A 23,804-nucleotide genomic window follows, 5' to 3' on the forward strand; every position below is an offset into this window, starting at 1 on the left:
AATCCCCATGACTTGCCTGGGCTTGCAACATCTCACTTACTGTCCTGTCTGGAGACAATACACATCTCTTTAACCTATGCTTAATGCTATCTTCACTCACATTGTCTGCACCTTTAAGAATTGATTAGCTGTAAAGACTCGCATTCTAATCAGTATTCTGTAAACTGTGTGTGCCTTTATATGCTCTGTTTGAGACCAGAACTCTCCACTCACCTGACGAAGGAGCAAACCCCAAAAGCTTGTGGGTTTACTATCAAATAAACTTTTTGGACTTTAACCTGGTGTTGTGAGATTTCTTACTGAGAGGAGAACAACCAATGGAGACTCCTGCCTTATCTGCCTGCCTCTCCTGGTGGTCACCCATCTACCTGTCTGAACCTCAACTCTCTTGTCAATCAAAAATCTGTCTAACTCTGCCTTGAATATATTCGATGAACCGGCCTCCACTGTGCCCTGGGGAAGAGAATTTCAAACAGAACCTCTGAGAGATGAAATTCCTCAACACCCTGACTTAAATGTGAAACCCTTTATTTTAAACTAGGTAACATTCAACAGCTACTCTGGCAAATCCCTCGGGTATCTTAAATGTTTCAATAAATGTGTAAGGGTAGCAGCAGTAGATCAAACTTTGATTCTTTTCCTTTTATCTTATGTAGTGGTATCTTGCTGTTGCTTTCCCAGTGAGAATTTGTGGTATCTTTAATCATTGAATCATTTGTCAAGCTCCTGGACAAACTTTCATTTCAATTATCAGGTTAAATTCTTGCAAAGGAAAGTGGATAATGTAGATACAAACCATTTATTTAAGTGGGCTATGAGTACAGGGCTAGAGGTCATGAGGATAAAATTAACAAATCTCAAGGAAGTCTTGAAATTTGAGTTCCGCTCTGAGTTATGTACAGTATGAATGATCCACTCTCCTAGCAAGTTCTGAATCTTATGTCAATTAATGTATTTTTAAGGAGTTTGAATATCTAGTTCTTATTCAGAATAATGTTTATGCAGTGACAATTTAACACTCATTTAAATAAAGAGTTAAATATCAGGTTACTTGGAATGAGGTATTATGTACATCGGCAATTTAATGCTTCGTTTAACAATGGTTCCTTAGCTACTGGAGCCATAGAAATACCATACTAAAGAAGGCAACCAATCAGGAATAAAGTTGAAGTTTAGAAGAAGGGAAAATGCTTGCAGAACCTTGGCTAAATGGATGAAATGGGTTAGTTAGTGTGTATGATAGATAGTGTGTGATCCATCTGCATTGTCACTTGGGCCATATGCACTGCAGCAAAAATGATATCAGTTGTCTTACAAAATGATCCCATTTTATCATCAATGACTAACCACCCAATACTTTGTCCTCTTTTTATAAGCTTAATACTGGCGCTTGAGACTTTGAAAAAAGGAAAGCAATTATAATTGTATCATTGTTCAGGTTAGCATAGAATGGTGATTCAACCAGCCATTTCCTCAATATTGCTTTGTCTATAGATAATAAGAATGTAAAGAAACAGTAACTTTTGTAGGCTGACCTGAGGGTGATTTGTATTGCTACAGAACATTAAGTGCCAAATGGCACCAAGGTGTCATCATCAGAGTGGCTATGAACAAATGTTAGAGAAAGCTAACTGTGTTAGCAGCATGGTAGCACAGTGGTTAGCACTGCTGCTTCACAGCTCCAGTGATCTGGTTCAAATCCTGGCTTGGGTCATTGTCTGTGGAGTTTGCACATTCTCACTGTGTCTGCGTGGGTGTCCTCCGGGTGTTCCGGTTTCCATCCACAATCCAAAGATTTGCGGACTAGGTTGATTGGTCATTCTAAATTGCCCCATAGTATCCTGGAATGCAAAGGTTAAAGAGATCAGAGGGTAAATATGTAGGGATATGGAGATAGGGCCTGGGTGGGATTGTGGCTGGTGCAGACTCAATGGGCCAAATGGCCCCTCTCTGTAGGCTTCTATGGTTGTATTAATGACCTTGAGATCATAACCATCATTGAACTTGTCATTCATAGAATCTGTACATGGCAGAAGGAGGCCATCTGGCCCATTGAGACTGCACTGATTCTCTGAAAGAATATCCCACCCAGGACCACCTCTGCCCTGTCCCGGCAACTCCCACATGTACCATGGTCACAAGGGGTCAAATTTAGCATAGACAATTCACCTAGCCTGTCACCTTACTGTCAGAATTATCTCCTTTTGCTTTGATAGTTTTTCCCCTGTAAATGCTGCCAGGGTAGGATTCCAGGGAAGTCTGATGCTCTCCAGTAAATTGCCTATTTGGCTATTATTGACTGATGAGTGGATGGATCTATTGGCAGTTATTTGTCACGTGTGACATTCAGTCTAGATCTTGATTAGTATTTTAGGGGATCAAGGTCTGATTTATATTTTGTTCCTTTCCCTAGCCTAGGGTACGGATTTCAATTTGGTAATTGACATTACTCAAAAAAGACTCCGCACAGACTTGAAATTGAATCTTGGACTGACCTGTATAATTGGGCAATATGTTCATTCAGTTGTCTAATGAGTGCATCTATAAACAGCATGGCTGACTTTAGTGTTTGCATGTGCTTTTGTGTGAGGATAGTGTGACATTACTTTATTTTAAGAATTGATTTACATTCTGCACAATGTTCTGCATTAGGTGAAAATGCCTGCAGTTCGTATTAATTGTGGATTAACTTTTGGTTTTCTTATTTATTGTGTAGTTAGAATTAAGGTTGGATTTTATTACCTTCCTCCCAGTACAAATAAAGAGCTGTTCAAATAAGGTAAGTAACTAACACGGACAAAAGGAAGTTTGATATACATTTTATTGTACAAATTGGGATGATTTGATAACTAATCATGAAAATTGTTTAGTTCAGCTTGCAAGTATTGAAATGTGCATTCAATGCTGTTTGGAAAAAAATGGCAAAATTAATTCTCAGTTTACCATTCCTTTTCACTGGGTTATCATAATAATGTAACTGGAGGACTGGATATTTTCGCTTTTGTCCTGGTGTGGACTGCTGAGGCCAATTATAATGGAGTCCCAACTATTATCCCAGCTGTTACCAGTTAATTCCAAACATTGTTAGAAAACTTGGAACCTTCCTGGAATTAATGCCTTAGCACCACACCAGAACATGTCTTGCATCAAAAAATAAAATCAGAATTTGAATGTTCTTAAAAAATTATTTTATGGGATATGAGCATTGCTGGCAAGGCCAGCATTTGTTGCCCATCCCCAATAGCCTTGGTGGTGAGCCGTCACCTTGAACTGCTAAGTTTATTTGGTGTAGGTACACCTAAACTGCTGGTAAAAAGGGAATCCGGGATTATGACCCAGGGACAGTAAATGAACAGCAACATATGCCAAAGTCAAGATGGTGTGAGACCTGGAATTGAACTTATAGATGATTGTATTCCTGTGCGTCTGCTGCTCTTGTCCTTTAAGTGGAGTTGATGTCAAGGAGACTTGGCAATTTGCTGTAATGAGTGTGAAGAAATAACGTTTGTGGTTGGCAGAGTAAGTGGTCCATGATCCAAGTTATGGCATCCTACCCTGAAACCTTTTGACTGGTGTTCCATCTATCTGTTGTTCATATTTGGAAAGGATGGAGCAATCTGAAGAACTGATCAAAATTACCAGCAAACAATATTTTATGTCATGGATTTTTGACTTTGTAAAAGGATCTGTAGTTGGTAGGAAGCAGGAAAAAATTAGCGTTTTGGGAGCCCAAGTCACTTATTGAAGAACGGAGGAACATTACAAAAAGAAATGAACCATTCAGCCCTTCCAACCTGCTCTGTCATTTAGTACTTTTATGGCTGATCTCTCACTTTCCACAAATAACCCTTATCCCTTGGTTCTCAGAGCAGCCAAGAATTTATTGAAATAGATTTGATGCCTTAGGTGGCTCCTGAAAAGGTAGTGCTGGTTGTGGTTTAGAACAACCTGTGATTCATGTTTGTTAGCTCTTAAATGTTTTTTGTAATTAACCGCATACCCTCATTCTTCACTCCATCCTGCGCTCACCTGATGAAGGGGCAGTGCGCCAAAAGCTAGTGCTACCAAGTAAGCCTGTTGGACTTTAACCTGGTGATAAGAGACTTCTTACTAGTGAGAGTTGATAAATAGCTTCCTGTAAGTATTGGTATTTCAACCTGATTGCTGGGAAATAGTCTTTATAGTTTTCCTCTTTCTATTGTGCATCTGCAGTGCTTGGTTTTCTTTCTTGGGTGTAAATAAAATCTGTGAGTGGGGGATTGTGATTGGAAATTTGTCTTAGCCAAACTTTAGGGGATTTTAACCTCTCTATTCACCTATGCTTTTAATGTCATGGCACCACTTTCTCTGCCATCCACAAACATATCTTCACACTCAAGGCAGCAATTCAGAAAGTCTCCTTTTTGATTTGATTTATTGTTGTCACATGTATTAACATACAGTGAAAAGTATTGTTTCTTGTGCGCTATACAGACAAAGCATATCGTTCATAGAGAAGGAAACGAGAGAGTGCGGAATGTAGTGTTACAGTCATAGCTAGGGTACAGAGAAAGGTCAACTTAATGTAAGGTAGGTCCATTCAGAAGTCTGATGACACCAGGGAAGAAGCTGTTCTTGAATTGGTTGGTACGTGACCTCAGACCTTTGTGTCCTTTTCCCGGCGGAAGAAGGTGGAAGGGAGAATGTTTAGAGTGTGTGGGGTCCTTAATTATGCTGGCTGCTTTGCCAAGCCAGCTGGAAGTTTAGGCAGAGTCAGTGGATTGGAGGCTGGCTTGCGTGATGGTTTGGGTTACATTCATGACCTTTTGTAGTTTATTAAATTTAACTAGTTAAATTTATTTATTATTAATTAAATTTATACTAGTTAAGGACCTACATTTGTCACAGTCAAACTGATTACAAAAATCTGTCATGTCTATGGACAATCTTGCCTAAGGGAACCTTTACTTTGAGCTCTTTAAACCTGTCTACCTGCGCATTGCTCAGTCCAAAATAGATTTGTCTCAGGTAGGTCCACAGAGTCTTGAATACAGTGAATTCATCCTCCAGGGCTACCTTCGCCAACTTTTTTTTTTGTTCAATCGATGTGAAGATTAAAATTACCCCAGACTATTGCAGTACCTTTTTTACAAGCCCTCAATACTTTATGTATACTCTGTCTTGCTGTGTAACACTGTTAGGTGGTCTATAAACTACTCTCACTAGTGACATCTCTTTTGCTATTTCTTATCTCCACCTAAACAGATTTTATTGGTAGGATTCTCCGGTCTCGTCCGTGGTGGGACCAACTATAAGCGAGGACGGAAAATTTGGCATTCCAGTCAAAACTCCATTCGCTGTCAGTGGCACCGGAAAATCCTAGCTGCAAACGCAGACAGCAGATTTTGGCCAACATCTTGAACTTCTGAATTGAAGTCATTTCTCACTATTGTACTGGTTTTTGTCTGTTGTTAACAGAGCTACCCTTCCTCCTTTTCGTTAAAGCCTCTCTTTCTTGGTTTCACCTTATTTTCTGTGCCCTTTCTATAGTCTGATCTTTCTCAGATGATTCACTGGATACTGATGGGGAGAGGGAGCACTGATTGACTTTCCTTCCACTCCACCTCTGGGCTAATTGTTGAGTCCTCGTCACTGCTTGGATTAGATCAATTAAAGCAGCCTTTTGGTTTGTCTGACTCAGTACTTCACTGGGCAGTGGCTCAAAGATTTCCCCCAGTCCAACGCCGGCACATCCACACAGTGGCTCAAAGCCACCAAAGGATCTGGTAAAGTTAATTTTGTAAGTCAATGCTGTGGCAGTGGTAGTAACAGCTTCTGCTATGTTTTCACAACTGCGATAATGTATGCGTGTTAAGTGTTGATCTGTGCGATTCTGAGTTGTGCATAGCATGTCTCGAAAAATCTATAATGTTTTACCTCTTGCTGACCCACGCTCCTTGTCAACAAGATTTTACACTGGGTGTGTTGCATTCTGTATAATCCTATTTGATGGGAAAAGGCTGTGCATTGCAGTGGGTTTGAATATTTCATTACGTTTTCAAACTTGGTTCCTGGAGTTGGGACAAACATTTCTCTTTTAATTCAGTTGAGGTTTGATATAGACTTGACCCAGTTCCCCATGAACTTGACTGTATGACAGCTGATTCTCAAGATGGGTGTTAGACTGAGGGAATTTTTTAGTAGCCAGAATGATTTGGTTTAGTTAATTTAGTCTTTGTAATGAGCTGAGTGAGCTTCTCTGTCTGGACTTGCTGCTTGGCCTGTATTGGGAGTGGAGTTTCTGTATGATGTCATTCCCCTCTGCAGATGCTGACGTTTGCTGTCTGCACTGTTTTGTGTGATGGATCCAATAATAACACAGAATGTTGTAACTGGGCAGGCTGCAGCAAAGTTTTTTAAAATCTCGTTTCAGGACATGATTGATTCCTGATAAAGGCTACTAATCTAGTTAAAGCACTGAATGAGACATGACATAGGAAAGAAAAAGAGCAGTTGCACTTGGTGTGTGTAAGGTATTTATTTTCATAGTGATTTGAGTAGTTGGATCCATGCTAAAATGTGTATGTGGACATTAAGCTGTAAAATAATAACTTAAGTTTTCAACCAGAAAATTGTATTGCTTTCTTGAGCCACTACTTTTGAAATGGAGGGTGATTTGAGGGGAGGGCTAAGTCACAGTATAGTGAACTTCAGAATAGAAAATTAGCTTTGAAAAACCTTCATCTTAATGTGGAATTGCTGATCGCTGATGTGGTTCTGATGCTTTAGAGAATCATAGAATCGCCACAGTGCAGAAGGAGGCCCATTGAGCTTGCACCAACAACAATCCCACCCAGGCCATACCCATAACCCCACATATTTACCCTGCTAATCTCCCTGACACCAAGGGGCAATTTTTGTTAGCATGATCAATCAGCCTAACCCATGCATCTTTGGACTGTGGGAGGAAAATAGAGCACTGGAGGACACTCATGCCGACATGGGGAGAATGTGCAAACTCCAAGGCTGGAATTGAACCCAGATCCCTGATACTGTGAGGCAGCAGTGCTAACACTGTGCCGCCCCGTAGAAGGTTATATTAATCCTTTAAACCACAGTGAGAACTGTCAGTAGCTAGCAATGTAATCATGAGGACTTGGGGACTTCATTGATTTATGTTGTGGCTGGAAAAGTTGAATTTTGTTTGACTGTACACTTTCCCTGTCCGAAAGACATGCTGGTTAGATACATTGATCATGCTAAATTCTCCCTCACTGTACCCGAACAGGTGCTGGGGTGTGGTGACTAGGGGATTTTTCACAGCAACTTCATTGCAGTGTTAATGGAAGCCAACTTGTGACAATAATTAAACTTTAGGTTGCTCAGTGAAAGTTGATGAAATATTTTTGTTTCTGTGCGATAAGTCAGCTGTACTCTTTTTTTTTGTCAGACCTCAGCCAAAGGAAGCTTGAAACATTTGAAGTTTACGGTCATGAAAAGTGCCATATAAATGTTGTTAAAATTTGTGGCACCTAAAATGTATTAATTTAGTTTAATTTAGTTGCTATTTTTCTTCTTCATATAGTGTTCTTCGTGTTTGTATTCTTGCATGCTTTTTTCATCTGAATTCTTCTCAGATTTGCAGAGGCAGTCACCTTGGGGTCCCTGTGCATGAGTCGCAAAAACCCAGCTTGCAGGTGCAGCAGGTGGTCAGGAAGGCGAATGGGATGCTGGCCTTCATCGCGAGGGGGATTGAATATAAAAGTAGGGAGGTCTTGCTGCGGCTGTATAGGGCATTGGTGAGGCCGCAGCTGGAGTACTGTGTGCAGTTTTGGGTGCCGTACTTACGCAAGGATATTTTGGCCTTGGAGGGAGTGCAGAGAAGGTTTACTAGGCTGATGCCGGAGTTGAGGGGGTTGAGCTATGAGGAGAGGCTGAATAAACTAGGCTTGTACTTGTTAGAGTTTAGAAGAATGAGGGGAGATCTCATTGAGACGTATAAGATGATGAATGGGATGGATAGGATAGAGGTGGAGAGACTCTTCCCGCTCAGAAAGGATAGTAGGACTAGGGGGCACAGCCTCAAGATAAAGGGGGGGCGGTTTAGAACGGAGTTGAGGAGGAACTTCTTCACTCAAAGGGTGGTGAATCTCTGGAATTCTCTGCCCGTTGAAGTGGTGGAGGCTACCTCGCTAAATATTTTTAAGACGCGGGTTGATGTGTTTTTGATAAGAGAGGGGATTAAGGGTTATGGGGAGAGGGTGGGAATGTGGAACTGAGCCACGACAGATCAGCCATGATCTTATTGAATGGCGGGGCAGACTCGAAGGGCTAGATGGCCTACTCCTGCTCCTATTTCTTATGCTCTCTCTTTGCACTTTTCTGCTTTTGATGGTTTTGTACCATTTACTTTGTAGATGTTCAATTTGCAATTGCAAATTAAGTTTAGCACAAGTTTGGGTGAAACAATTTCTACAATCGCCCAACGATATATCTTCACCCATTGTCAAAATAGCTATATATTGCACCAATGGTTTAGTTTAGCTTTTACTTATGAATGATCCTTTTAGGCCTGTTTGAGATTTTGAATTTAAAAAACTCTGCAAAATTGTGTGTTGTTTTATGCTGTATCGTGACCAGCATAAGTCTTTGTTCCAGCTAATGCTTGTTACATAGGTGTGGTGCCCTCCAGGAACTTGTTCAAGTGGCCTTTTGTCTCAGTAGGTAGCTGATGACTTTTAACAGGTTACTTGATTGTTTGAGACATAACAAATAAGCCTCATTCTGTCCATGTATATCTGTTTTGGTGGAGGAGCCACTGGGTGGCACGGTGGTTAGCACTACTGCCTTACAACACCAGAAACCTGGGTTCTATCCTACCCTTGGGTGACTGGCTGTTGGAGTTTGTATCTTCTCCCCATGTCTGTGTCGGGTTTCCTCTGGGTGCTCTGGTTTCCTCCCACAGCCCAAAGATGTGCAGGTTAGGTGGATTGACCATGCTCAGTTTTCCCCTTGGTGCCCAAGTTAGGTACAGGTTAGGTAGAATAGCCATGCTAAATGTGTGGGGTTACAGGGATAGGATGGAAGGGAGGGTCAGGGTTGGATGCCCTTTTGGAGAGCAAGCTCGATGGACTGGATGGCCTCTTTTTGATCTGTAGGGATTCTATGATTATAGGGATAATCAATTAAAATATATATATATCTGCCACTTTCCAATAAAAATCATTCAATCATCAATCTGCTAATTAAATTCTTATCATGTGCAGGTTGGCTGCCATTCTCGGCCCATAACAACAGTGATTGCATTTCAATAATCCATTGGACTAAAGAAAAAGACTTGCATTTATATGGCACTTTTCATGATCATTTGATATCTCAACTCAACAACCAATGTTGTAACTTTTGAAATGAAGTCACTATTGTACTACAGTAAACACAGCAGTGAATTTGTTAATGACCAGTTGATATGCTTTTTGTGATGTTGATTGAATATTGACTAGGAGACTGGGGATAACTGCCTTGCTCTTTTTTGAAATAGTGCCATGGGACCTTTTGCACCCACCTGAGCAGGCAGTTGGATTCGTTTTAATGTCTTGTCCAAATGACGACATCTCAGAGTGCATTGTACTGCATTGCAACATTAGCCTTGATTTTTTTGCTAAAACCCTGGCATGGGACTTGAGCCTAGAACCTTGTGATTTAGAGAGGAATGTGTTAACGATTTAATCACGGATGGGAAGCATTTTGGGATGGTCAGAGGACGTGAAAGTATGTAAATTCAGAAGTTTTATTTTTATTTATGGCTCAAATGATCCAACTCTGTACAGATTGGAAACTGACGATGAGATATTTTGACGTGTGTGGTTCAGCATTTGCACATTGGCTTACTTGCTAAAGACATTACCGGTGCATTGTTCTGTTTCCATTACCTCAAACTTGTTGTCTTAGCCTAATGTTGTGCGTCTGATGTGTATAACATTTTGTAAAGCTTGATTACTGAGATTATGGTGTATGTGGTTTGTGCTAGTTTTATTACTGTAACCTGAGTGAAATTGGCTGACTGGACGATTGGACAGTTTAAGATGTAAACTACATAACAGTTTAAAAATCTGTTTGCCTGAAACTCTCCAACACTCCAAATCACAGTGAGACTGGAGAATTTCCTCTGTTTGCACTTATTTACAGTTAGTTGCATATTGAGATCAGGCAAGCTGGCAAAAGAGGTCAGTTTTAAAAGTTTTTAATACTGATTAATATTTACTAACGGATTAATGTACATCAATGAAACTAATATCATTTTCAGTGATTTTAAAATTGGGTTATTCACAGGTGAATATCCAAGATGGCACTGGAGTTTGACAACTTCTTGCAAGCTGTGTCCAGCATATCTTCTAATTCTATCTTTTATTCTTGTTCTATGCCTACGTCCTGAACGCTCTCCTTTCCTTCCCTGTGTACAGTATGCTTTGTATAGTGTGCGAGAAATAATACTTCTCACTGTATACTAATATATGTGACAAATCAAATCAAGGTGGAGGAATGGACAATTATCAAAAATGTATGATAAATCCATGTTGAGCTATATTCCTGTAACTAACTACTCTTGGCTACTATTAAATCAGTAGATATGTTTTGAAAGAAACCCAAATGAGTATGTTCCATTAGAATCATAGAGACCCTACAGTGAGAAAGAGACCATTTGGCCCATCGAGTCTGCACCAACCACAATTCCACCCAGGCCCTACCTCCATATCCCTACATATTTTACCTGCTAATCCCTCTAACCTACGCATCTCAGGACACTAAAAGACAATTATTAACATGGCCGATCAACTTACCTGCACATCTTTGGGCTGTGGGAGGAAATCAGAGCACCCGGAGGAAACCCATGCAGAAAAGAGGAAAATGTGCAACCTCCACACATTAGTTTGATTACATTGTATCACAGAAGATTTTACTTTAGTGATTATGTAAATTTTAACCAAAATTTTACCCTTAATTGCATCCAAAGCTGAAGTTTGTCTCCTTTACATTTATGTGAAAATCTGCAAATAAGTATGGTATCTCTTCCCTTGTAACTTTGGTTGCTCGTTTCCTAATGTAACAACAATACAAAACTGACAACTTTGCTGAAAAGTGATCAATTTAACCTATCAGTGGAATTAAGAAAAAGTTACTTCTGATAAAAGTTACATAATTACTGCCTTGGTAATGCAAGTGCAATTATAAGGACTTCATAAATGCTGTCCTGCCACAGTTTGTTTTTAAGGAAAAATGAGTAGTGTATTATCCCTACAGTGAAGTAATACGTTTGGCTGATCAGCTGTTGGTGGGCTGAATTATAGGAGTAAAGCTGCATCACTGGTACTGTGCGCTAATGTGAAATCAGTGAAGTGCTGTAGGGAATACTTCTTTGTCTGCATGGTGATTTGCAAGCAGCCCTTTGCTCTCTGTCACAGCCTGCTGTTAGCCTTGTTGCAGCAAGAACCAGAAGCGAAAGATTTAATTATGATCACATCCCTTGAAACCATTCTGTGGATGCGATCTTCCAACTGCCTTTTAAAATTGTGTACTTTTTTCACAGCTGAAATACTATGAAATGGTAATTGCTAAATGTTTAATTATATAGCTTAATGATATAGTTACATGTGATAGGTTTTGAGTCATTGTTGCTGTTTTTTTTTCATGTGCCTTTGTCTCTATTTGAAAATAATTTTGTAACTTATTGGGTAAGTAGTTTTTAAAATTTACTGTAGTGTTAGTATTGCTTATTTCTGCAATTTCCCCAATCTCTACACTTGTGCAGAAAATGTTTTGGGATCACTTAGATGAGAGGGTTGTCACTTTAACAGATGAGGAAGATTACTGGAGGGAGCAGCTGTTGCGGTCATCGGGATCATTATGCTTTCTTTCGAGAGCAGCTGAGTTGGAGAGGTAGTTTTTCTCTTCCTGCAACCCTCAATGGATGAAAGAAAGAAATGTTAATTATGGGCTGCATTTTCTTCACTCTTTGCCACAGACTGGTTGTTGCTTTTGTAGCACAGACTGAAAATTTAATTTGTTATGGTTTCTCTCTCCTTGCACCACACTCATGAAGTCTGTAATTTTGCTAAAGAAGAGCCTTGGGGACACTGACCACCATCCGGTACTTTGAGCAAATGGCCAATTTTCAAATTGATCTTGGGCAACGAGTGTTGATGTGGTTAATGCAAGAAGAAATCCTGGTCCTGATGAACATATTTTCCAATTAGATTACAGGCAAATGACCAGGAGCAGGAATCCCGCCATTTTTTCTTCCCTCTCCCCACTCTAGTCAATCTTTTAATTCTTTCCTGGGATGTAGATGTGCACTGGCTAGACCCGCATTTGTTGTCCATTCCTAATTGCCATTAAGAAAGTGATGTTGAGCCATCATTTTGAATAATTGCAGTCCATCTGGTGAGGTACACCCAGTGCTGTTCAGAAGGGAATCCCAGGATTTTGAGACCATGATTATAATTCCAAGTTAGAATTATTTGTGGCTTGGTATGGGACTTGGATTCATTTAGTCTCAAGCACATTAGGGGATTTCTGAGAGTTTTATTTCACGTTTTTCTTTGCAGGGATGTGGCTAAAGTTTGACAATGGGGAATCACTGAAAATCACATCTATATATATCTACGAATAGTTCATTTGAGGGTTAGGATTTTTGAGGTGTTACCTGAGCTTGTGCTAAGAACTTGTTCTTGCCTTCCAAACTCAGCAGATCATACCTAGTATTTCCATCACCTGGAGTATGAAGCAATCACTAAAACTTTTTTCCCCTCTCCTTTCAGCATTGAGTAATTGGAAGAGATGTGATACCTTCCCCTTTTATCTCCTCCTTTTCTACTTTCCAGGATTCCAGATGCACATTACAAGTGAAAGAGTGAATTTACCTGTGGCTGTTTCAATTTCATGTACTTGGTGCTTGCAATGAACCATCCTCTGCATTTGGGTGACCAGTTGCTGAACATGTTTTCAGTCCTGGGTTTCCGGCCACCTGGTTATTTTAATTCTTTGCTCCACTCCCATTGTGACTTTATTGTCTTTTGTCTTCAATATTGTTCCAGTGAATTTCAACAAGCTCAAGGAACAATATCTCAACCTTTCGATGAAACTTTTTGCAACCTTCTGTACTCAACAATTTCAGTCCAGAAGCACCACACTCATTTTTTTAGACAGGAGTTCTGATAATGATGGTTAACCCCATTTCCAACCCTCCTAGACTCTTTTGTTTAGTATTTGTACCATTACCATCCTTTTTAGCCTTGAGGCTTCATGTATTTTGTCATTAATGTTACTTATCTTCAATCTAGTTACATTTCTTTTTTATTTTTCCTAACTTAGTACTTGTTAAAACCTGTACATCTCTAACCTTTTCCTTTTTCTGATGGAAGGTTATCAGCCTGAAATATTAACTTTTGTTTTATTGCCTGACCTGATTCAAGCATTTGTTTTTTTTAACTTTAAAAAGAGATACTGTCAAAGCTGTTAACCTTGCACTCATCAGGACAAATTTGTCAGAATACCTTTAGTAAAGGGAACAACAATTCATGCTGCGTGAAAAAAGAATGCTCTTTGATAGGACTCTGGTAGAAACATTGTCATGGAGAATTCACCAGGGAACAGTTAACTGCTAAGCTTTTGTTTAAACTCCTATCAGGCTGATTGGCGCGAGGCTTTGGGCTGAGGAATGAACCAGGGAATGGCTGTCCCCCCCAGCTTTTGATAATTGAAAAAAGGTGAAATGTGTGAACGTGTTTCTTATGTCTACAAAGGACTGTGTGGATATATATCACTTTTGGCACATGTAAATGCACCACACTAAGGGTAAGACTTCTGCCCTATCTCAGGAGGAAGTCCTGTCTAGGAATGTTGTCAGTTGGCAGGCAACTCTATTCCCAGAAATGCCAGGTTTGAGCAGTGCCTTCTGACTAGACTATAGCCAAAGAAGGGGTTATAAAAGCTGGACAGGGGGGTGAAAATGAGCCCCAATGGCCTTCAAACCTACTGGTGGAGAAAGAGTAAAATCTAGCCCCAAGAGTTTAATTTGGGATTTGGAATGTTTATGTGAAAAACTAAAGTGGATATGAATTAGGCAAAAGTTCCAGCTGTGGGCAGTTTTTAGATTTCATAACAGTAACTTCAAATCCTGAACAGAATGCAGTGGTCTGAAATTGCATGTCCTGTTTGGTCAACACTTTATCTGTTGTGAATAATGGGTGTGTTTGCTGCCACTGGACTGATTCTTTAGCAAGACAAATTTGCATTAATAAACCTTAAAGAGTACATTACAAAATGGTTACTCTTTTGTGAAGGAGAGGATGAGAGGAGTGTCGTGTTTGCTGATAGTGTTCTATTTTGTATGCTGGCAGTGTGTGAAAATCTAGCATCCATCCAACTGTAGGAATGCGGCAAATATCCCAGATTCCAGAAAGGAAATTATTTATTTTATTAGCAAAGTATATTTAAGATTACAGGCATTTTTAAAATTATTTTTGGATAATCTTTTTGACGTTTTGGGGACTGCTTTGAATGTAAAGGTCATTAACAGAGTTGAAGTTGGATGATTGTTCTTTGCATATTTGGCTTTAATCTGCAATGTTGTAAAGGTGGATGGACTGTACATTTCTAATTTGGGTTAGCTGGTGCCAAGTAGTACAGTTCACATGGGCTGACTAAATGCAAGAGCTCTGAAATAGTCCAAAGTACATAAGGTGGATCATGTTTCTCTAGCCAAGGCCTCACTGCGTGGAGTAGCTTGTGATGATTTAACAGGATGCTTTCAACTGTAGACAATTCTTGGTCATTGTGCAGGGTCCATGTTGCAGGCAGATTCAAGAATGCTGTGATTTTGGTGACAGTTTCAAGAGGGATGAAGCTTTAGTAAGGGTGAAACTTTCTCAAATTCCTTGTGAGGCATGCTTTCTAACAAATCAATATTGCACTTATTACCACGTGGGAAAATTAGTTCAAAAATCTTTGTTTTAATGCATGCCAGAATATGTGCCATGTTTTAATTTTATATTCTCTTGCTTTATTGTAAAACTTCTGTGCTGCTCTAACATTTTCTGAATTGCTCTAAATATTCAATATTTGAGCGACCCTAGTTGTGGTGTATTATCCTACTTAAGTTGGTAGTTTCAGTTTTGTTGACAAGTATCTAATTAAGAATTTAGTGTGGTTAAAATGGACACAGGCTGTTTTGCAAAAATTAACTATCAACAATACAAGAATTACAAACCAGACCACAAAATATGTAAAAAAAAATGCACTGGACCACAGAAGGAAAATTGCAACCAATATTTGATGATGCTGTACGTCACAGGTACTTTTCCATTCCATGAATTTTCTAACTCGGGTAACTGAAGACAACTGCAGATCACTTTTGCACTGTGGTAAATGCTTCATTATACTTACAACTATTAGAAATCAGATGAAGAATTTAAATTGACTTCATTTCTCCCCAATCAGGAGCTGAGTGACTGCTGATTCATTGTTTGGTGTCACCATCTGGTCTGACATTGAGAGTTCAAATAAGATGAATGGTTGAAATTACACATTTAATGAAAAGGTCTTGGGTTAAGAATGGACCTTCGCTGTTCAAATAAGTGATTTTCTGGTTCAGTTATTTCTCCTTGATTGGCTGCTCTTGGCAATCAGCAGTTAATTCAAAAATAAATAGGAGAGAAACGAAGCAAAAGATGGCAAAATTTTCCAAGATTTCTTCAGAATTTGCCAAAGTGGCTGTAATTCATATATGTACATGAACTTTGATCTATGAATATTGGTCCCCTCTTAAACCATGGAGAATATTTGGCTCTGCTGTAGTTTCTTTACAAACGCACTCTTTTTCAGTACCTGTCTAGGTGATATCAAAGAAAACAATCATTTTCTTTTCAAAACATGTAATGAGGCCCCTCATTATTTCACATTGCATAATGAACAGAGTCCTTTGAGATGTAACAAGCAAAGAGGATAAAGGGGAACCAGTAGATTTATTTGGATTTCCAAAAGATATTCGATAATGTGCCCCTTAAAGGTTACTCCACATGGTAAGAGCTCATGTTGAGTATGATGTATTGGTACAATAGAGGATTGGCCAACTAAAAGGAACTTGAAGTCAGGACTAATGCATCATCTGCGCTTTGGCAAACTACAACTAATGGAGTGTTACAGCGTTCCATTCTGGGGCCTTAGCTACTTACGATCTACATCAAAAACTTGGATAAAGGGACTGACTCTCTATTGTAGTCAAATTTGCTATTGATGTACAGAAGAGGATTAAATCAAGCTATGAGGAGGATACAAAGAGTCCGCAAAGTGGCATAGATATGTTAAGTGAGTGGGCAAAATTTTGGCAAATGCAGTATCATGTTGAGAAGATGTGAACTTGTCCAGTTGGGTAGGAAGAACAGAAGAGCAGAATATAATTTAAATGGACAGAAACTGCAGAATTCTATTGCAGTACAGAGGTGTCCTTGTACATGAATCAGAAAATGTCATCATGCAGACACAGCAAGTAATTAAGAAGGCAAATGGAATGTTGATCTTTATTGCAAGGGAGACAAAGTTTTAGTAAAAGACAAGTTGCTTCAACTGTGAAGGCATTGGTTAGACCACATCCAGAATACTGCATCCAGTAAGATGAAAGCAAAATACTTCTGACAAAGGGTCATCTCTCTTTTCTCCCCACAGATGTCAGACCTGCTGAGATTTTCCAGCATTCTCTGTTTTTGACACCATGTACAGTTTTGATCTCCTTAAGGAGGGACGTTGTTGAATTGAAAGTATTTTGGGTGTTGGGTGAGGGTATTATTTTAGGAGGAAAGGTTGGACTAACAATCATTGGAGTTGAGAAGAGTAATCTTAATGCAACGTTTAAGATCCTGAGGGGGCTTCACAGGGTGGATTCTGAGAGGGTGATTCCTTTGATGTAATCTAGAACCATGACCATAGTTTTAAAAATAAGTTGTCTCCCATTTAAAATGGTGATCAGAAAAAAATTATTTGAATGTTGTTGGTGTAATGGCCAAACTATGTTAGCGTTTATGGGGTATGTGTCACGTTGAACTACATTGCAACATGTGCAAACCACATCTTTTATTTTTTTTAAAAAGGCAACCTGTAATTGGTTTATTGAATGAGATGTTCTCTGCGCAGAACAGGAAATGAAATGAAGACCAAAGCTTGTGAAATGCTCCAATGATCAAATCATGCCACCTGCTCTTAAAGCAATCATCCAACCACTTAAATATATAACAGTTAGCCTTTGTAGTTCTCTTCCATAGCGAGCCTGTGTCCTTGAATATATTCAAGGCTGAGGTAAATGCATTTTAGATTGAGCCAGTTGAGGATTAGGAAGGGCAGGCTAGAAGGTGGATTTAAAGCTACAATCAAACTCACCATGACCTTATTAAATGGCAGAGCAGGTTCAATGGGTCAAAAGGCCTACTCCTATTTCTTATGAACTTATGGTCTTATTGAACTGCAAGCTGATTTTGGAAGTAATATTTTAAAATCTGGTTTACTGATATGTGTTTACAGGTTACTTTATGAATAAATTTTCTCTAAGTCTGGATAATTAAAAAATGATTTGCTTGAAAATTAAGCCAGATCTTGCCGTAATTGTCAGCATATTACAGCAGTTATTGGAGCCCCTCCCCCCAACCCCACAAATAAAGGTTTAGAAGGCTTAGAAAATAAACTTAAGTCTGCCAAGTCTGAGTAGTAACTTTTTGCATAGTTGAAACTAATATAATTGTATCGCCATCAACGCCGATTTCAGATTCTCTTGTGTTGAAGAAAAACACGGTATTCATTATCAGAGTCATAATATTCCTTCAAAGCAGAGTTTGGAATGAAATATTATTCATAATATTGTTTTACTAGAAAACAGCTTACTGCATCTTCTATAACTTTCTAAATTTGATAGCAAATTGAAATGTAATTTTGTTTGAATTGGTCCTTTGAATTGTGTTGCTTGTTTTGAAGTATCGTGTTTTGCTGTGTAGCTAATGATGAATGTGCTACAGCCAATCCTTTTATATTACCATAGCAACAGTTACTTTTAGTGGGTTGTGGGGAAGCAGTAGCGTAGTGGTACTGTCACTGGATTGGTAACCCACAGATGCAGGTGAATGGTCGATTTCTAATCCTACTATGGCAGATGGTGGAATTTGAATTCAATAAATGGAATTTTAGAGAAGCCAATGCTGCCCATGAAGTGATTGTTGTAAAGATGGTTCTATTGGGAGAAATTTGAAGAGTTGAGTTTTGTGCCTTATTCTCAGGAAGTCAAATATGCTTTAATATGTAGTACTAATATGCTAAATCTGATGCTTTCTATTGTTTTTCTGGATATCTTTGCTTATTGCATATTTATTGATGCCATTTTAAAATATCTCCCTCGGAGAAGTTAATGATTTTAACACCATCGTAATGCAACTTTGTTAGTCATGTTCTTATTTGCTTTGGGGTTAACATTCTGCCTCCAGTAGCATCAAAGATCTGAACCAATATATTCAATAAGCATTAGTGATGTCCAGCTTTAAGAATGACACTAAGAAGTGAGTCCTAAGTATTGGTCTCCTGTGGGGGAGAGAGAACCTAAAGACAGTATCAGGCTATCTGACATGACTCGTGATGGTGTGAATCACCCAGGCCAAGTTGCTGTGGCAGCAAGCACTTTTACATGCATGTTATGTTCGGAAGCTATGGATAGTGATGGTAGAGACTCCAACTTTCTTTACACCACATGGCTAATGAGGAATCTATCCCTCTCATCCTGCTGATGTGTGTTGGAAGGATTTTCAAAGTGATCATCTGTACATGTTTGGCTACCTTACGAATGCACCTTTCTTGACCATCAAGCCTCAGAATCCTGAGCTTCTGGTTCAAAGGCAGGAACTCTACCCATTTTGCCACAGGTGCTCCCTAGGACTTATGTAGACCCTTGCAGAATACCATTGTCATTTCCGTGTGATGTTAATTGGAAATCTGTATTATAGATGTGCAAAGATTTTCCTTTTCGTTAGAGACCTATGCATATGGTGGTGTGGTGATGCAATTTTGCATGATTGAATGCAGCTAAAAATTTGATTTCTGCTCCTGTTGATTTTGTTTCAGGTCTGATGTCATGAATCCTACCGTATGGATGTGCTATCGATGCTGATGGCACAACTGATCCAATATGAATGTGCACGATGTTGGAGGAAGACGACGCTATGAAGATAATGAGTTTACATTGCGGGTTTACCCGGGGAATATAGCAGAAGGCACCATTTACTGCCCTGTCACTGCAAGAAAAAATACTAGTGCAGCAGAAGTTATAGAAACCCTTATTTACAAGTTGCAGCTAGAGAAAGCAAAATGCTACGTCCTGGCAGAAGTGAAAGAGTTTGGTGGGGAGGAGTGGATTCTCAATCCAACCGATTGCCCGGTGCAGCGCATGATGCTTTGGCCACGCAGTGCCCTGGAAAATCGTTTCAGCAGCGAGGACTATCGGTTCTTGCTTCGAGAGAAAAACCTCGATGGCTCAATTCATTACAACAATCTGCAGTCATGGCTCAGAGTGACGGAGGAGCGAAGGAGGATGATGGAGCGGGGATTTTTGCCTCAGCCCCCACAGAAAAATTACAATGATTTGTGCAATCTACCAGACTTGAATGAAAAAGCACTCCTGGACAACCTGCGCAACAGGTTTAAACAAGAGAAAATCTACACCTACGTGGGAACGATATTAATTGCCATAAACCCTTTCAAATTTCTTCCTATTTACAACCCCAAATATGTAAAAATGTATGATAATCACCATCTGGGAAAACTGGAGCCCCATATATACGCAATCGCTGATGTGGCATACCATGCCATGCTACAACGCAAGAAAAACCAATGTATAGTTATTTCGGGTGAGAGTGGTTCAGGAAAGACACAAAGTACAAATTTTCTTATCCATCATCTTACCGCTCTGAGCCAGAAGGGATTTGCCAGTGGAGTGGAGCAGATTATTCTTGGAGCGGGACCTGTACTGGAGGTAAGGTGCAGTCACGTTTTTCTACGTTGAATTGAAATAAAATCATTCTTAAAAATTAACAGTTTGAGTGAAGTGTTTCTTTTGTTCTAATTCAGCCAATTTTGTATAGCAAGCAAGTACTGTAATATGCTGATTGAGAGGTATGGAATACCATTTGTTAGATCTGTAAAAATCTGAAACTTCAGTTCATGTGATCACATAATAATCCATGAAAATAAGTTTGGCATTACTTAATTGTTTTCAACTCCGCATTTTCTGCACTAATTTTCCCAATATACCAATTTCATCAGGTGGAATGATCCAGTCTATAATTGTGTTGATTGCTTCTGAGGCCTTTTTAAAACAATGGCGTCAAATGTTTGTGTGATGAGAGATTAAGCTACTCCTTTTCTCCCTGTGTCTGGGTCAATGCAGTGCTCCATTTAGCAATAGGGGTGAGAATTGTACAATGTGTCTACCAGAGAGGCTAGAATTGTGAGGAACAGCAAGAGGTTATCCCTCCCAATAAACCTCTCTTTCTGAGTCTATTTAAAAGCTTGGTTTTTCAGTACAACAGGGGTAGCTAGTATCCAGCATGATGGGGGAACAACTGCCTTGTCTCATTTTTGTTTCTCTTGATGGACAACCGTACTCCTTTCCATCTGAAATGTCAATCACCCTACCCACCACATCCCTCAATCTCTTCTCCTTCGAACATGTATTTAATTGCATCTTGAATCCATCTGTGCTGCTTAAATTACCGGTTGTATCACAGCTAACAACCTGCTTGCAACCTATGCCATTAAGCCATGCTATCTGAATTAAAGTCAATTGTAGTTCTGTTCAGACAACAAGATTAAAGGTTGTAAAATAAAATATCTCAAAGTTCAGAAGATTAACTTAGATGTTCACAAGCTTATAGATGCGGGTAACATGAGTAATAAAGGGTATCATTAAAATTCAGTAGATTGAGAAATTATGAAAAAAAATCACAAAGTTATGGTTAGATGATGAAGCTTCTAGATTGAAGGAGACAGGGTGTTTCAGAGTTGTGAGGCCTTGTGAAGGAATTAAAGTGCATTGAGTGTTCATTCAGTCATGCAAGGGCTCTAAACCACAAAGTAGTCACTTTCCAAAGCTTTGACTGTTAAGTCAGAAATTGAAGATTTCTGTTCTGCCTTAGTAAGGGGAATACTGTGAAATAATAAGGGGAATTTCAAAGTGACTTCATTGCAGTGTTAATGTAAGCCTTACTTGTGACGAATAAAGAAACTTTAAATCCAAAGTAAGAGATCTGTGAATTTGAATTTGGTTCTGCCTTTCTTGATGTTGGCTTCCCACAAATTTCAGTAAGCACAATTGGTCCCTGTGGTGGGAAAAAGTTCAGTTTGAAAATTAAATTCCCTGGATTAAACCGTGTGTGTAAATTGAGTGTTAAGGCAGGAGAACCAATTTGCATCAGGATTGATCCCAAAGAGCAAAGTAAAATGTGCTACAAAATCTCTTCAGTTTTCTCAGAGGCTAAGATGGAGAGTGAGAGGCATAACAATATGGGCTGCAAGACTAAACATACTGCTCATCACCAGACAGCAAGGGAAGTAATATCTCCCCAAAGATGTTTTCAAGAATGTGCACATCTTATCGTTGATGCAAATGTATTTTTTTCATTTATATTGTGTAGAAACTAACATTTCCCAGCATCCTCTCCACCTTTGTCTACAGCCCCTTGTCACCTTGGGCTTTTGGCCCAGCTTGATGTGATGCAGAAACACTCAAAGTTTTGAACTCCAAGCTGGTCAAATCTTGAGTTTCATTGAGCTAATGGAAGCTCTAGTTGTTGCTCTCCTTTCCTTTTGAGGCCTTATCACTTTAAGGGAGTTTGTAGGCAGATTTAGTTTCTGATGTAGACATGGAAAGGCTGATGTGGAAGCACTGTCATGCAGACATTTGAAAATATTATTGCAGTACTTTTGGAATGTGTTTTCTGTTGGTCTTGGTTTCAGATTTAATATTTTTAGATCCTTGCGTCAGCAAGAGTTTATGGCTTTCCTGATTTGATCAATACATGCAGCATATAAATGTAGAGATCATAAGCTACAGAATCAGTTGTTCTGTGCTAAATTAGCTCATTTGAGCCTGAATGTTTGTAAGAATGCAACAATTTACTTCAATGTCTACATGAAGAAAAATGTTATTTTGCTGTCCACAGTCTTGTGATCCACATATCACAAATTAATATGTGGTTTCCAGGATGCTCCCCACTCCACATTAGTTGCCAGTGCACGGTGTCTAGATTTTGCATTTGGGAAAGATCGCGTATTAGATATTAGGATGCTGCTGGTTCCTGTGAAATTTGCCCCAGCACAAGTCAGCATATTCAGGTACAGAAGCAGAGAAGATTTACAAAGTAAAATGAGAATGCTTAAAAATACTGTGTTCTCTGAGATGAATTAACAAGTTTAAGTTTATTTTTTAGTATCACAAGTAGGCTTACATTAACAAGCAGTGAATTACCGTGAAAATCCCCTCATTACCACACTCTGATGCCTGTTTGGGTGTACACCGAGGGAGAATTTAACACAGCCAATGCACATGATCAGCACATCTTTCGGACTGTGGGAGGAAACCGGAGCACCCGGAGGAAACCCACGCAGATATGGGGAGAATGTGCAAACTCCACACAGTCACCCAAGCCGGTCCCTGGCATTATGAGGCAGCAGTGCTAATCACTGTGCCACCTAGTTGACAGCAGGTCGACGTGAACAAGTGTGTGTGTGTGTGTGTGTGTAAATATGAATGCATGATAGAGGCTGGTGGTTAATTTCCCGTTATAAAACTGAGTAGTTCTTAATTTATCTGTTGAAAAAGGTAGTCCTTAGAATTGTATATGATGTATATCAGTGGTTATGTAGGTTACACTCTTATTCATCACCACCATATCCAGAGATTTTCAGTGCATCAATATTGCTTTGAACATAGGTGCTGGAAAGGTATTCTGTATAATCATAATTGATCTGTATATAGATGGCTTGATTTGTTCCAAGCTTGTCTTCAAATAATTTCTTTCGTCCCAATCTCTAGTCAGCTTAATTAATGGCTTCATGCTGAGAAATGCATTCTGGAAATAACTAAAGATCATAAACATACCTTGTGAACTAATTGCTGATGAATTAATTGCTTATGAATCTGGTAAAGAGCCCACAAGCTGAGCGCACGGGGAGGGGATATGGTAAGTAAGTTGCATCATTTTGTTCTTGCATGCTTCAGAGTTTTGAGGCTTTGGAAATGGCTTGTAGTGTTTGTTGGTTTTAGGTTTTGCCGCACTGGCTGAATTTGGGCTATGGGGAAGAAAAGTTGATGGATCTTTTATTTGTGGAACTGAAAGAGATGAGTTAAGTCGTTGGGTTTTTGTCAGAACCTTTTGAAACAATAAAACATCTTTTCTAAAAGTCCATATTAATACATAAATGAGAAAAAACTGCAAATATTTTCAGTAAGTGACCTGCATCCTATTAAATAAACGTCAATTTGCCATGTGTAAAGTTCGGAAAGGTTTCTTGTTTGGAATGCTGTTGGCACATAATCTGATGTCATTTAGTTTTCATCATGGTTGTTAATTTGAAACTAGTTGGGTTAATAACATAGCTGAAGTGCTCTGCATTAGGGGCAATTGTTTGAACAGCGTGATTTGCTATCAGCCTATCACTGATTAACCTGGGTATTGGAGTATTCAAGTGCAGCTTTGAGAATGTGTTTTGTTAGCCTGCCTGCACTGAAGGTCACCATATCG

General features: G+C 39.3%; 1 protein-coding gene across 4 annotated transcripts in view; it reads left to right on the forward strand.

Annotated features, from left to right (window-relative positions):
• Window positions 1-23,804, forward strand: part of myo9aa (myosin IXAa) — a 311,787-nt gene that overhangs the window by 25,322 nt on the left and 262,661 nt on the right. For all 4 annotated transcript variants that reach the window (XM_080216194.1, XM_080216195.1, XM_080216198.1 and 1 more), the window contains exon 2: window positions 19,129-20,035. In XM_080216194.1, coding sequence (XP_080072320.1) covers window positions 19,193-20,035 — 843 coding nt within the window. In that variant the 5' untranslated portion in view covers window positions 19,129-19,192. The remainder of the gene's footprint in view (window positions 1-19,128; window positions 20,036-23,804) is intronic.

This window comes from Carcharhinus amblyrhynchos, chromosome 32, assembly GCF_965287045.1.
Source record: "Carcharhinus amblyrhynchos chromosome 32, sCarAmb.v2.hapA, whole genome shotgun sequence".
Classification (NCBI taxonomy): domain Eukaryota; kingdom Metazoa; phylum Chordata; class Chondrichthyes; order Carcharhiniformes; family Carcharhinidae; genus Carcharhinus; species Carcharhinus amblyrhynchos.